Source organism: Quercus suber, unplaced genomic scaffold, assembly GCF_002906115.3.
Source record: "Quercus suber isolate HL8 unplaced genomic scaffold, Cork oak 2.0 scaffold_686, whole genome shotgun sequence".
Classification (NCBI taxonomy): Eukaryota; Viridiplantae; Streptophyta; class Magnoliopsida; order Fagales; family Fagaceae; genus Quercus; species Quercus suber.
This window is the reverse complement of record NW_027070127.1, coordinates 179612-196660: the sequence shown is the minus strand read 5'-3', so window position 1 is coordinate 196660 and position 17049 is coordinate 179612. Positions and strand designations below refer to the sequence as shown.

Here is a 17049-nt window from a genome sequence, read left to right as displayed (position 1 = left end):
CCACTCTCCCGACACTATAAGAAAATCTTGAGTCAACCCCCTGTTGGAATCAGGAAGACACTGGATGAGACGAATCCTATCGTCCCTTGTCTTCATATAATACGTCTTACCCCTCAGGTGATGAAGGTTATAGCACCAGTTCACATCGTGGTGAGTTAGTCTCAGCCCCATTTTCTCATTCAAGATATCTACGCACCCTAATATCCTAAACACATTTGCGGCACACTAGGTGGGAGACAGGCGGAAATGCCTAAGATAATTGAGGGTCACCGGCCTCATAGGGATTCTCATCCCTCCCTCTACAAAAGCGAATATTGGGATCACAACTTCACCCTCTCTCCTCTTAAGGTACCACTCCCCTTCTTCACAGTACTTCAGACTCACATTGTTGGGTATCCCATAGTCGACAATGAATTTGTTCATCATCTCGTCGGACTCGACCAACTTCTTAAACTTACCCATTCTCCAAAGACAACTAAAAGTTCTACAAGAAGAAAAGGAGGAGTAAAATCAAGGAAATTTGGGGTCGCTAGAAAAAGAAGACTTACAGAAGTATGACGATACTCTTCAGATAGTGTACAAGTCGAACCAGATTCAAATCATACGCATCAATAATTGTAAGCGCGAAAATGATGAAACCAGGCGGTTCAAACAGGTACTTATACTCCCCCTTAAGTTCCCCAAATGTAACCGCTTACTCATAAAAGCAAAAGATCATGCCGTTGAAAGTGGGAAACGTGGTGCCGCCAAAATTTAATGTGGGCACCCATTAGGTCTTGAAACGCTAAAAATGCGCATCGGGCAGTCAAAAAGCCGCCAGCATCAACACAAGCCGAAGTGGGGCGATTCGCCTAGGAGGGCCCGTAGGTATCAAAACCCTCCTCCTCGTCTGGGGGAACGTGCAGCAGGGTTTTGAGGGGCTATTGTGAGGCTCGTGGGCCTGATAACCACAGCCCATCGCATAGTAGGCCTAAGGCTAATGCCGAGGAGGACTAACCAGCCAAGGCTAAGTCAGACAAAGCCTCTTTTGTAACCAGCGCCGAGAACCTGTTTGTCCTCGGCATTCTAAGGATGATTTTTGAGAGGGGACAAGCCCAGAGCAAGCTGTCACATTCGCACTTAATGCATTCACCTAACCCCTCTGGCCGCATTAATGGGGATATAACCCCTTGGCAGGGCAACGTTGATCAGAGTGAACCACTTGAGTACTGATAAGGCCCCTGATGGGACGGACGGCCAGAAGAAAGGCAAATGGATGATCAACAGATGGAATAAGGAGATAGGCAGATGGAAACTATATAAGAAAAGCAAGTAAAGTAAAGAAGGGGGGAGGGAAGAAAAGGGAGAAGAAAAGGGTCTCCTCGGCCCGTGGCCGAGGAGCATCCCCCCCATTTGTAAAGAAACTCTTAGTATTTTTTTATCAAAGAAAGTTCATGCATGGTGATCGACGGCCAGCGTCTGAACCTTTAACCCACTCTCTATAAATTTATTGTTTGGGCTGGATTGGGCTGAAAACCCATTCATATTCAGGGTCAATCCAAATTGAGTCCCTACACCATTAATATAAATCTATCCCAAAAAGATGGAATATATCTCTATTAATTAGATAATTTATACGTTGATGATATTTTTATTAAAAAAAAAAATCTATCATATTTCCTTGTATCTATCAATCACGATTTCTTTCTCTTCTTTTTTTCATTTTTTTTTTATATTAACATTGATTAGAAATTATAATTTCAATAGGATTTAAACTCTATAATTATATCAAATGAGACTCAACAAGTATATGTCATTTTTAATTTCAATAGGATTTAAATTTATATCAAATGGACTCTACCAACATATTCATTCTTTAAATTAAAAAAAAAAAAAATATATATATATATATATATAACCAAATTTGATTAGGAATCCATAACCCTATATTATATTATAAAGAGTTTTTTTAGGGATTATTTGTTACAATTTTAACTCGGCTTTTCATTCCTATATTTTATTTTAAATAGTTTTTTTTTTTTTTTTGGGATTATTCTTCCAACACTACTCAGTCACTTGCATTGATTTTGCGCCTTCAAAACAAAAGGTATGTAAAGTTTTCTTATCAGGTTTAGTGTTAACATATATGAGAGATATTTTGGTCAATTAGAAAAATTTTGATGAAACATAAAAGGAAAAAGAACTAAAGAACGCACAATCTGGGAAAAAAAAAAGATAGTGACTGTATTAGGTAGAGGCTTTTGAAGATTTTTGTTTTTATTTTTGGAATTCCTTATGTTCATGTGTATGTATGTATTGGGTTTAATTAAATTGGAATTATCTTTGAAACTTTGGCTTTGATTGAATAATGAAAATGGCAGAAGAAGTATGTTCCAATATTTGGAGTCTTCTATATACGTGTTCTTATAGTTTAAACTTGGTATTTGAATTGTTAAATTGTTAATTCATAGTTTTATTGTTCATCTATTAATCATGAATAATAATTTTGCTATTTGAAACCATCATGATATGGTATTAATGATGTGATCATTTTGAATGCTTTCTTTTAGAGTTTAGATAGAGTCTATTTTATGATAAAAAAAAAATTACAATTAAAAGACTTTTGAATTACATTTTTTTTTTAAAAAAAATTATTGGATACATTGGATCTTTATGGCATCATTAAATGGAAAACTCAAATAGATAGGTATTAGGATATTATTTGGAACTATCATAATGGACTAACGTATTACACATGGTATGGATCTAATTGTAACATACTATGTTATAAAATAAAAATGACAAAATTTAGCTACAAAAATGATTGTAGCCTTAGACTACAACTTTACTTAATAAAATAAAAATAACTATATATTTTGAAAATCTAACCGTTCAATTGCATGTTCTTTACTCTCTTGATACACATATCAAATTTTGTGTCAATTACATATTATTTATTATATGATCCATAAGCTTATATTTTATGAATAATTTTAAACTATAAAAACTTGCAATTTAAACAATTTATTGATGACATAGCTATTGATCTTTAATTTTCATAAAATTTTGCAAGTATATAGTTTATAAGAAGATCATGTAATCCAAGTCAAAATTCAACTCCAATAAAAAGATATATAGTAAGGTTGTAGGATTTTGTAGCTAAATTTTGTCCAAATAAAAATTGGGCCTATGGTTATCTTGTCTTTGCAAAAAATGGTTAAATTCTCATTAATTGTGATAGTTCACTTTTAGGTAAAATAGAAACTCTATTAACTAAGTTTTAAGAAATTTAAAATTCTATTTCAGAAAATTTCCAAAACATTTGATTTAATTTTAATTATTTTAATAATTTTATATTGTAAAAGAATAAAATTTATACATTACATACAATCATTACTTTAGTTACCATCTAAATGATGGAGGATATGAGAATGCAATTTATAGATTTACTATCAAGATAACATAAATTAGATTGGTGGTGAATGTTAAATTTAATTGTAGTTAAGTATTGTGTGAAGTCATCTCCATGGTATAGGCCATGCTGGGATGTGTTATGTGGAACCCATGATATGAAAGAAATTTTTTTTTTCTAAACCATCATATTGAACAAAAAATGACTTATTTTCATTCATTTTCAAGTTATACATTTTTTTAAGTCAAGTCATAAACTTTTAAGCAAAATAAATAATTTTTATTTTAATTTAACTATCCTGTGTATCGTACGCATTAGCGATTAGTTAATTCAATTACCTAAGTTGATTAATTAGTCAAATTACATGCGAAACAAGTGGAGGCACAATCAAATTACCAAATTAAATAGAGTATAGTAGAAAATAAGTTTGACACAGCAATTTGATCGCAATGAGAAAATTTTCGTAGACAAAAACCCCACCGGGTGAATTTTATGTCACAAATCCTGAAAAATCTACTAATAAAAAACAAACAATTATAAATATAAGGAATCTTAACCCACTAGCATATCTCAAAATACCAACTACAGTTGAACCTATTAGGTCCAATACCCAATTGGACTAATTCTTGTAGGATCTCAGTATATGACTAACTTTTTTGCACGAATCCCACTCTTCTAATTGTTGTCGATGATTTGTAGCAGTTTCACATAAAAATACCAATAAGATCTTCAATTGTTAGTGCCAGAGACTTTGCTTGGTGCAGAACCCAACAAGATCTCTTTATTTTGTTTTCTAAACTCACAAGTTCAAAAGATGGAGGCTAGGGTCTCAATATTGAAAAACTTATAAAGCATTATGGTTTTCTGTCTCTAGCTACCACTTTATTTAAATAGGTACTTAATGAGCATTTTATATAAGCTCTCCTATTAGTTTACACAAATTCATAAACAAATAGCCGCTTATAATAAAACTTTGTAGACTATATTAGAAATCCCGTAGCTCAATAGATCAAGAGGTATCAAGCCAGGTATTGAGCTTCATTAAGTCTAGATAGATTGACATGTATCGAGGAGGTATCAGGACCTGCAAATTAAACTTTTCTATAGCAGTTTCTTAAGCAGTCTTGTGTCTTCAATAATACCACTTGTAGATTTTCTTCGTGATGTTCTTGAACACACTAGAACTAAGACCTAATTACAAGTAAGTGCGTTTTGTCAAAGGATATGCTAATCACATAAAAAAATATGACCCTAACAACTTTTATATACTTATACAAGCAAATAAATATTACTTATTAGTCATTTTTTTGGATATGTTTATTTTATCAATTTTATTTTGTGTATTATATAAAAATACAATTACGCCTTAAAAATATGATGATGACGTAGTGTTTCTGACTCTCACATTTATGGTGAATCCCAATAATTTAATTCATGACGAGGTCCATTATGAATGCGAAAAGGGAGAACATCAGGTCATAAACTCAGCCAAACGTACAAGTGATGTCTATCATTAATTATTAGGTATTGTTGCAGTACAGTGATATGATCCTTCATCCTCTCATATTTATAATAGATCTCACAAAAAATTTAATTAATGATATCCACTATAATGTGAGTAGAGAAAGTACCACATCCTCGTACTCAAAATACCCAATAATTACTCAACAATTAGTGAGATTTAGTATGGACTTGAGAAAATGAAACACCATATCACGTCACTAAAAATACTTTATAATTACTCATCATTTATTAGGGGGTATTATTTATGATCAATGGTAGATGATTGGATTAAAGGGAACAAGAAATTTTATACTGAATTTGTCTCTTCAAAGGCTTGCCAACCGGTTAGGAATGGTCTAATGATTATGGAATATGGACGCCAATGGATGTATTCAATTGGGCTAGTTGAAAATTACGTCAGTAACACACTAAAATGTAATCTTGAGGATAACAGCAAGACATCTTACGAATTAGTCTCCACATGTGACATATGGCCTTTGTTAATAGAAAACACAAATTACACGTACACCAACCGACCAATGTACACACAAAACACTATTGGGAAAAACAATGAACTAAAATTTGAAATAATAGTTGGAAATTTTTATTTTATTTTTGGGAGAAAAGAATCTACCTTACTAAATAGAAATTAGTTTTTTACAAGCATCTCCCTCAAACAAAGTTTCTCTCTAAACTAGTTTGGAGAGAAACCCTTCAAACTCCTTATATATTTTTATATTGAGTGTAAATTTTGAAAATCTAACCGTTGGATTGAATGACTTTATTATATTCTTCATACTTGCAAAATTTCAAGAAGATCAAATATCAATTGCCATGTTATCAAACAAATGTTAAAATTTCAAGTTTCTGTGATCTAAAATTGTGTATAATAAATATGTTTATTGTTTGAAAGTTAAATAAAATCCTATTTGAACGAAATTGATATGCATGTTAAAAATATAAGGAACATGAAATTCAACGGTTAGATTTTCAAAATTCACATTACAAAAAGAAATATATGAGAAGTTTGAAGAGTTTCTCTCCAAACTAATTTGGAGAGAAACTTTGTTCCATCTCTCTCTACATCCAAAATTATCAAAAACAGTTAAAGCACAAGTTAAAGAGGGACCGAGCCTAGCAAGGGCATCAAAAAATTTGTTCACTATTTGCGGCAAAGTTATGAAGAAAGTGCACTAACTAAGGATGGATAGAGCATCGATCTCCACCACAACATATATGAAAATTAAGAGGTAAATTTTACTTAGGTTGGAACTTGGAATTTGATTCATGAATAGACACTTTGTAATTGAAATGGTGCCGTGGTAGTTTAAAACAAAAGAGTGAAAAAAAAAAAAAAAAAAAAAAAAAAACATCATGGGCTTAGCCCAATCCAAGCCTACCAGCACACAAGCAGAAAACACACATCTAAATGCATGAAAATACCATTCTAATGCGCATGAAATGTAATGTATGACATTTTGAACACATGTAAGTGAAAACCCAACCCAAAATTTCAAGAAAATCTCAATAATTTTCAAAAACCCCAAAAATTTTCAAAAACCCCAAAACCTAAGATTCAAAACATGAAATGCATGAAAAAGGAAGGAAAAAGAGATCTTACCAAGTGATTTGAAGCAAGGAATGGCCAAAAATCACGTGGATTGGAGATTTTGAGTGAGAAAAGAGGTTGGGGAGATGAACAGCCGCGGATAGATTGAGAGAGATCGAGGAAATGAGAACTGGATCGCAACAAGAGCTTATATAGAACCTTCAGTAATTCNATATATATATATATATATATATACACTTTCCTTATTAGTAATATAATGTTTTGCAATAAGTAGCAGACGTACGACAAGCATCACGTTTAGGTTTGCTTGATGTTTAATTAATAGGGAAGTCAAAAAAAGAAAAAAGAAAAAAGAGAATATATATCTTTACAGCCTATATTATACTTGTCGTGGGACCAACCACAGAAATTGCCTCGATGCCGCCCTAATATCATACAAAATTAGCATTGACTTCAACATGCTATTAATGATTTGTTAGGTAATATAAATTTTAGATACAATGTTTTTAACTTTTAACTGCTGTTCTTTAGAGGTTCATAAATAAAAAAAACTGTTGTTCTTTAAGTACCCAAATAAATTTAATCATGGAACTGTATTAATCAAAGCAATATTTATTTTCATATATAATTAAATTTAACCTTGTTGTTTATTGGTCTTTTATTTATTTATTTATTTATTTATTTTTCAGTTTTAACTTATAGCATTCGTTTTGAATGATTTTACTATTTATCATCACATTAAAACAGTCAATCGATTTTTTGTATAGGTAGAGATTGCACCCAGATCTTTTATTTAATTATTATAGACTTTTTTCAACTGTTGAGATATGGTACAACATCTAAGAAATTAATTATGCATAAGTTTTATTGATTGTATTTTACTTTTTTGGACGAATTTGACATCACTTTAATCGATTTTTTTTGGCCTAAAATTCCATGGATTATGGCTCTGCCATATAACACTCAAAACTGTCATGTTCCACAGTAAGAATCAAGCAGCAAAACTTGACAAACTAGGGCTATGAGTACTGGTCCAAGGAGTGGGATACATCCCTGTCCTATAGATGTAATGTTGATTGCTTACCAAATGGATAAGGCCAGGTGTGTTATACTTGCCTTGTTTAAGCTTCAAGCACAGATTTTTTTTTTTTTTTTTTTTTTGGGACTGGGAAGCACATAAAATATAGTTTGAGGTTTGTCTATTCTGGACCACAAAGTCACAAACCAGCTTGAATTAATGAACCTATTATGGATTTCAGTCAATTTGTCGGAATCAATTTTCCATGTTTATCAGCATTAATTCTTGAAGCTCTAAGAACTCTATTTTTAGTGATTTTACTAGTTACTTAGTTGGGATTAACAAATTCAATTCGTAATTTTTTTTGTTACATTTAAATATATTTATCTTGAGGAGAATAAAATCCAAACAAGATGATTATAAAAGCTATATATATTTACAAGCCATGCGTTCATACCTAAAAAAAACTAGCAGCTTTCATTTGTTTTATATGGCAAGCTAGTCTGTAATATGGTACCTTTTGGTTGAAATAATTTCCGTTCATCCAATTATGAAGTGAAGGAAACAAATAAATTAAGGAAGAGTTCACCAAACCAAAAATTTAATGAATGAAACGTCATCGAGGAAGGTTAGGACCACGAATCTCAAAGCACGTGGGCTAACTAAGATGTGCTTAGCGTTCCAATACGGTGGCTTCAAAGCAAGATAAACCGTTAAATTATTAATCATTTTTTTTTTCTTCTAGAAAATGTAGGAAGATATATGATAGTACGTAGTTGATGATCACTTTTAAAAAATTTTAAAAAATAAGATAAATTGTAAATTACACATCTAAAGTTTGGAAGTATTTAAATTTTAATTTACACCTTAAAATTTAAGAAGTTAGATTTTACTCCATGAAATTTAGAGTGTTTAAATTTTATACCTTAACGTTTTAAAATTTAAATTTTATCTTCTAAATATTAGAGATGTTTGTATTTTATTCCTTAAAATTTTGAGATTTTTGAATATTACACTTTCAAATTTCAAAATTTGAGAATGTAAAATCTAAACATTCTCAAACTTTGAGAGATAAAATTTAAATTTTAAAGCGTTAAGTGTAAAATCCAAAAATCTTAAATTGATAAGCAAGTATTGATGGGTAAGTTGATAATCATTCAATTTAACTCATTATTTGCAATCTCGTACATGATCTTTGAAAAAAAATAAAATAGTATAAAATTGAAAAAACAAAGGATTTTCTGACCCATGATTTGGCTACTAGGCTTATGAAAATGTTTATTCAGTTCCATCACGTGATTATACAATTAAACGTGGAGTGTCCTTACAGCAAGACCAACCCAATAATGCATGTTCCATGGTACAGCATTAAAAGAAATTAAAATGTGTGTTTACACCGAGTCACCGACTAAGAACTTCTTTTTTATAAAAAAATAAAAATGGTGGGGAACAAAATAAAGGACTTCAAAATAGTGATGCTCTGTCTTCTATCATTGGGTTCGAATTTCATTTAAAAGTTTATTTTTGGGTAATAAAAACTCATTTAATTTTTAATGCAATGACAACTCGACGTAAACTTATTATTAGGGCAAGCCGAAATATATCTAAATAAATGTACATGTTGGAGCAAACATTGACTGAAGCAACTAAAGAGTGAATTGAGTTTGAGAGTCCCAACTAGTACAAATAGAGCACGGCTATTGAGCCATTGTATTCATCTAATACTTCAACAAAGAACTCTTTTCAAAGTATCTTCACAAAGATGAGTTACCCATACTACTCTCCTCCGCCACCATCTACACCACCTCCTCCACCACCACCACCATCACCATTGCCATGTAATCCTGTCGTGGCATCACCTCCACCACCTCACCATCACCATCACCACCACCATCATGCCCATCCTCCTCCTCCTCCACCACCACCACCACCACCACACCATCATGTTCATCACAAATTGCCACCACCACCGCCACCACCAGACCACTACCCTGGCTATTTTCAGCCACCTCCACCTCCACCAACTCATGCACCACCACCTCATTATGGTCCAACTCCCCCAACTCCAACCCCATCTTGGGCACCACCACCACACAGTCCATACCCGAAACCACCACCAACTCATTATGGTCCAACTCCACCACCTAAAGTTGCACCAGAAACACACCCAACACCAACACCACCACCTCATAATGGTCCAACTCCCCAACCTCCAACCCCATCTTGGCCACCGCCACATTCACATGCACCACCACCTAAACATGCTTATCCCCCAACCAGCCCAAACCCACCACCAAAACCACCCACCACTCCAGCTCCATCACCTACAACACCAGGTAAGACACCACCATCAAAATCCCCATCATCTCCACCAAAACCATCAAAAGGTCCAATACCAGCACCATACCCAAGATCACCTCCAACTCCAACTTCATCAACACCACCAACCCCTTATAGTATTGTACCATCCTCACCAAACTTCCCTGGTAAAACCCCACCAATTTATGTGCCTCCTCCTCCTCCAAATGCTTTCCCACCATCATTGTCACCTCCATCTGGGAATCACAACACAACTATTATAGCTGTTGGTGTCTCTCTAGGCGGTGCTTTCTTCCTTGCATTCCTTTTAGTCGGTCTCTTCTGCTTAGCCAAGAAAAAGAAGCAGAGGCCAGTGATGGTTCCTGCACCAGTTTGTATTGAGGAAGAAGAACGAGTCCATGAAACAATAGCAACCGGTCCATATGGCGAGCAAACTGTGACAATNGTGTTAATTACTAGACACATAATTTTTTTTTAAAATTATATTTTTATTATAAAATACTTACAAATTGATAGTGACAATAAATAAAATTTTAACTTTTTTTCTTTCTTATGTTTAAAAGTTGACACATTAATTTGTAATGTAGTAAATTTATAGTATTTTAATAATATTGCACACAACAACAAAAGTAATAAAATTTATTTATTTATTTATTATTATATTAAGTATGAACTACAGTAGCTTTAGAATTTTCATAATTAATAAAGGAGCCAATATAAGCATTAATAGCGTATGAAAAAAAAAATCATGGCTCTTGAAAAATTTATAATTACAATTATATCACAAAGTAATACTTGCTAACAACCTACAATTTTTATATTCACTGTTGATACTTGATAGCCACATTATCACCTTTCTGCTAGCCGCTAGGCCAATCACTAAGCAGAACACTCATTTCCACTGCTCCATTCTTTATTTTTCATCACACTCCACATAAAAATAAAAAATAAATAAACAGTCGAACCTAGTACAGGGGTACAAACCAACACAAGATAAAAAATAAAATAAAAATATCTAAGACACATTTAATTTCATACTCCAATTTTATAAACATATTGATACATGCGACTATATTTATTGTCACTATCAATTTGTAAGTATTTTATAATAAAAATATAATTAAAAAAAAAAATTATGTGTCTAGTAATTAACACATGACGCCAAGAACATTACAATTCAGTTCCATAGCACCATCCAATTATAAAAAATAAATAAAATGTTACAAACCTATATGCTTTAGACAATTCAAAGCTTTATGAAAGCATTTAAAATAGCGACCCTTTAAAGGTGTGTCCAAAAAAGTAGAGTAATAGTTGTGCATATGGGTGAGAGACCCTATGGCCCAATGCATATCATCATAATTCAGATTATATCATATCAACATGTTACTAAAAAAATAAAAATAAAAAATAAAAAAAAATAAAAAACCGAATCAAGTTATGTCATATTGTTGTCTAAAAAAAAGGTTATGTGTCACATTAAAAGAGAAGACTCGATCTTTCTCTCCCTCCAATCATTCTCTATCAAGAAAAAAATTCAGATTAATCAGTAAATAAATTTAAAATTTCATCCGTCTTCGTCACCTTCTATTCGAAAGAATTTTAAGAGATCCAAGTGAACAAGCAAAACCATAAACTTCTGGAATGATTCTGATTATATCATTTATCATTATAGATCTTGAAATCTTCAAGATTTGACTACCTGTTAAGAAGAAATGAAGAATTTTATGGCAACATGATTTGGACAGAAACTTTATTTTATTTATAAAAAAAAATTATATAAAAAAACCCTAACAATTAACAACAAATATGCAAGAAACGTGAACAAAATCCATACATGCAATCTTCAAGTTAAACAAGAAACCGAAAAAAGCCATAAAATGAAAATAAATAAATAAAAATTGATGTGGCACAATCCAAAGCATTCATGGATGGAGGGTTAAAGTGTAGAAACTTTATATGATGTAATATTTTAAAATTTGTAAAAATCCAAGAAAGCATTAGCCATATCTACGTACATTTGTGTATTACTTAGGCTATCGCAATATATTTTTCACTTAAATTTCTAACGCCTTTGTCAGGAACAACATTTTGTTGCTGTGCTCCCGAGACATATGGCATTAATAGATTTGCTCTGATACCATTTGTAATGGTCAAAGAAAAGTATTCCCACATCTAGACTATTGTTATACCCCAAATTGTGTGGTTTTGATTATAGATTATTTGGGTGTGTGGTGTGTGCTAATCCCACATCAAATTTTACTAAGTGGATCTTGAGTTTATAAATGAGAACACAAGAAGGAGCCATAATTGCCATTCGACTAGCCCTTTTGGGGTATAAGTATCAATGTATCTAGTACTTTCCTCAAATTGTTATAATTTTAATGATGTATGTACCTCTTACCTCACATATTGTGGGTGTCATTTATTGTGTGAATTTTATGACAAAATCATTCAAATTCATGGAAACTGTCTCATGTTTTTAATTTTTATACATAGGTTGTTATTTACTATCAAATCAAGACTATAATTGATTTTTTTTTTAAAGGCAGGATTGATCTCAAATTGTTTATTTGACAATAAGGGGCTTTATTACCAATTTAGCTAACTAAAATCACAAAATCCCAAATGAATTGAATAGAATCTACAAAACAATGAACAAAAGAAATAAGTTTAAAGACTAACCCACATAATTGAATCTGAATTCAATTTATGTATTTGGAATCAGAGCTAACGTATTAGATTAAACTGGATTATGATTAATGTAAATTGACCAATAAAGATGCAAATGACAGAAAATTTTCTTCGGTTTCTATTTATTGAATTACGTACTCTTTTTACCAAAGTCGTAAAAATATCCTATTTTATTTCAACTCATGTCTTTTAAATAAATGAATTGAATTGAATAGTCAATCCAATCCATTCCAATTATAAAAAATTAAATTATGAATTTGAGGTTTAGTTTTTTAAAATATATATATATATATAAATAGATAGTGGAAAATGGAGAGTTCAAATTACAAATATGTAACATCACAAATGATGTATTATCACTAGCTATACTTAAACACTCTAATTCATTTCTTTAGATTGACTCAATCAATTGCAATTTCATTCCAAATAGAGTATAAAAATTATTGATAGAGTATAAAGTGAAATACACAAAAAAGAAAAATGATTTATAAGATTTTCATTATTAACTCAAAACTTGTAACATATGACTAACAATAGTAACGGACATTATTTTTGGGCTGAGCTACGCTTTGAATTAATATGGGTCGAAGTAGTTATTTGAGTGCGTTGAGCAGAGAAAAAGTCCTGAATTACAGTTAAGCCCAATACATATTAAATAAAAGATTGTAATATGGGTTTGGACTTTGGACCAGCACGCTCCCCAGCAATTACTTCTCATTTCTTTTAGAAAGTTCAAATGATTAAACAGAACTTTTGAGCAAATTGATGCGAAAACTAAAGTTACAGTACATGTTTTTCTTCAATTTATACTTATCAAAAAAAAATATAAAATTGGACTAATTTTCCCTAACATTGTTATTTATACTATTTTTTTCCTTCTTAAATGTTTGTATAAGATTTGAATAAGCTAATTTCATTAGTTTTTTTTTTTTTTATTTTTTTTAAAAATAAGTAAGAATAAGAAGTGCTTAAATCAAATTTTCTTCACAAGATAATTGGAAAATTGTTACTGAGTTACAAATCTTTTGTGATATATCACTCATAAAATAGATTTGGTGAAAATTAGCAAAATAAGGTAAAAGTTAATGTGTGAAAATACAAAACACAGAAAGAAGTAATGCTACGGGGTCAAAGTTGGACCTTTTAACTTATCCACCCGTGGTTTCATTTTTGACACTTTACCCACTTGTGCTTCCCTTTGTTACTACTCTGTAACCTACCTCCATTTCAGATGTTACTCTAACACATTTTTTATAAAAAAACAAACCCAAAACAGATCAAACACTCCTCTCTCTCCCAAATGTTGTGTGGAGTTTGATTTGATTGATTCTTCACTCAATGAATATGCTTTTTCTTTTTCAATTGATGTCTTGCATGTTTAAACAGACAAACCCAATAGATCCACCACAACATTCCCAACACCAGCAACAACGAGATCTAAACCCAGCCAAAAACTCAAATCCAAACACACAAACCACCGTGAAAAAATTGAGTCTAGATATTAAAAAAAAAAAAAAAAAAAAAAGGACATTGACTAATATATAACCAAAGGGTTAAGTGTGAAACTTAGATACTAGACATTAGATTTTCAATTAAATTTAAACAAAAGATTGTATAGTTAAATAAGAGATTTGGAAATCAATCCTCCTACCTATATCAAAAGTCAATTAGTGTCTTAACATGATGATAAAAAGTAGTCATCAAAAGCAAACGTCCTAGGGTTATGTTTGGTAACAGTTTTTGTTTTCTATTTTCAAAAACTTATTCTTGGAAATAAAAAAAATAAAAAAAAAAACAATTTTCTTGTATTTTTGAGGTTTTGGGCTTATTTGGGTGATTTCAAAGGTTTAGGGGGCCGGGGTATTTTGATCATTTTTAGGTTTCAGGGTTATTTTGATCAATTTTTAGGCTTCGAGGTTATTTTGGTCATTTTTTGAGTTCTAGGAGTGTTTTGGTTATTTTTAGGTTTCTAGGTTATTTTGATCAATTTTTAGGCTTTGAGGTTATTTTGGCCATTTTTTAGGTTTCGAGGGTATTTTGGTCATTTTTTGAGTTTTGAGAGTATTTTCGTTGTAGGGGTAAGGGCCCAAAAATCGTATATTGGGCCTTGGGCCTTGGCTGAGGACGTTGGATGGTCTGAGAACGGATAAACAATAGTGGGGGTGTTAAACTCAGAACCCCATGATTAAGATACAAGCAGAAAGGTTGGGAAAGTGGTCTGAGGAGCCAGTATCTCCTCGGATGAAAAAAGCACAGATCAAAGGTATATCATGTCGATCAGAGTGACCTTCTAGGAGGTTCTACTAATAGGAATGTGTACTATAAACGTACAAGAGCGGAGGAGGCTCAGAGGTATCTAAGAAAAAGCTGCTGCCACCGCATTGAATGTTCTGCAACTAACTTTCTGGCTGCATTTATGTGGAGAAGACCCTTGAACAGTGATGCCTAGGCTATCCCAACTCACAGAAGGCCAGAGAGGATGTCTGATGGGACAAGCACTCGAGTAATAACTCGGATGATCAACAAATAGATGGGCAAGATCAATCAAAGGGGCATATATAATGTAAGGAACCCTTGAGGAAAAGGGGATCAAAAAATCAAGAAAGAAATACTATAGCAATTAAGAACCAAACTTGTAACCGTACTTAAGAATATATAAGAACAGTCTCCTCAGACTTTGCTAATGACTTTTTTCTTCAGTTTGAACTTGTTTATTTTCACTCTTTTGTTATCAAGATCTACCTAATTCATTGTTTGGTTAACTAAAGCCCAGTTTTCTAATTCATTCTCTACAAATTCACTGTTTTGAACTTTTTGGGCCTAAGTCCATTCGTACCTTGGGCTAGGAATTTAAATTTGATCCTTACATTGGTTATTTTTAGGCTTTAGGGGTATTTTTGTCATTTTTTTGGGTTTCGGGGGTATTTTAGGTTTTTTTTTTTGGATTTCAGGGGTATTTTAGTCATTTTTTGGGTATTTTGGTCATTTTTAGGTTTTGAGGGTATTGTAAGAAACCACAAAAATGCCTGTAAAAAAGAAGAGAGAGATTTTTGGGTGCTTTGAAAGACACCTCTCTTTTTTGGGTAAGTGGTGTGGAATCGCCACTTATTTTTTATAAAAAAATTAAATTAAATTAAATTAAATACAGAATACATGACTGAATTGTTCCATTTCATTGATTGAATAAAAAAGAATACATATTTGATAAATTGAGCATTACATAGCTTTGGGTCCTAGTTACAAACTACCAAATAATTACATGGCTTTTTGTCCTAGTGACAATCTACCCAAAATAAAAATAAAGATAAAGCCTAGGTCTACCTATCTAAAGCCACTAAATTCGAAGGCTAGGTTACGAAATGGGAAGGTGTTAGGCACTCATTCCGCGCAGACAAAATCTAGTCTTCTAGACTCTTATGACCCATGTACCCCTTTATGCATGACATGAATGATATATTGCACACATAAAAAAAAATAATAATAATAATAATAAAAAAAACCTAAATCACACAAGTTTATTTATGAATGCATCCTCCTTTTTGTTAAACAAAATTCAGATCTGTTGTTGTGATAAAAAATTGAATTGGGTTTAGAAAAATCAGATCTATTTTTGAGAACTAAAAAAAGTGGTTTTTTTTATGAAAGAAAAATCAGATTTGTTTTGTGAAATATATATAAAAAAAAAATCAGATTTGTATATTAAAAAAATCAGATTTGCATCTAATGAAGATGCAGATCCGAAGATGCAAATCCGTTTTATTTGAGAAAAAGAAGTGATAACATGCAGATTTTTGAAACTAAGAAATAGATCATAACAATAATAAAAAGAATCAAGAACATGTTTCAACAAAGTAAATCAACCATTCATGATATGAATATTTGAAACAACTAAACTAAAAAATATATATAAACATGCATCATCACAACAAGAGAAACATAAGAAAAAGAAAGGGTTAATAAGAAACAACCTCTTGCATGGGGCACTCTTCTTCTTGAGAGGATATTTTAGGGTTCAAAGAAATTTATGCAATTATCTTTGAAATCTAAAAGCCCTAGCTTAAGAGAGAATATCAAAAAGGTTGATAAAAAATATGAGAAATTTGAGAGTGTGAGAAAGTGTCTCCCCTAGAGCGTCAAAGAGTGTCTTGAATTTTGAGATCCAATCTCTATTTATAGAGGCTGGAATGCTTAAAAAAAAGCAACGACGATTAGAATACGAATCAAGATGTGTCCTTCTGCGAAAAAGTCGAAAGGATGTGTTTTATCGTCACCCAAAGAGCATCAAGCCAAAGCCCTTATAGGTGCCATTCGACACTTTGAAAGTGCCGATTGGCACTCTTGGATGCCAATCACGCTTTCGTGTTCAGGTGCGTTTTAGACTCCTTTTTTAGGTTTTCTTGAGCTAGGCCTCGCACTTACATGTGTTTTCAATCTGTATTCTAAGATTTTTATCACTTTTCTGGATAATTTAGGTCTTTTCAGCAACAATTATCTTATAGATAAATATTCTAAAATAAATCTTGATAAAGTTCAAATTATCCATAATTTTATTGT

The 17049-nt window shown here is 31.9% G+C and overlaps 1 protein-coding gene across 1 annotated transcript; it reads left to right on the top strand.

Moving 5' to 3' along the window:
• The first annotated feature begins 9102 nt into the window (after positions 1-9102).
• LOC111997049 (leucine-rich repeat extensin-like protein 3) lies at positions 9103-10279 on the top strand. The gene has a single exon (XM_024029090.2). The coding sequence runs from the start codon at positions 9245-9247 to the stop codon at positions 10277-10279; it is 1035 nt and encodes a 344-aa protein (XP_023884858.2). The 5' UTR covers positions 9103-9244.
• Positions 10280-17049: the final 6770 nt, after the last annotated feature.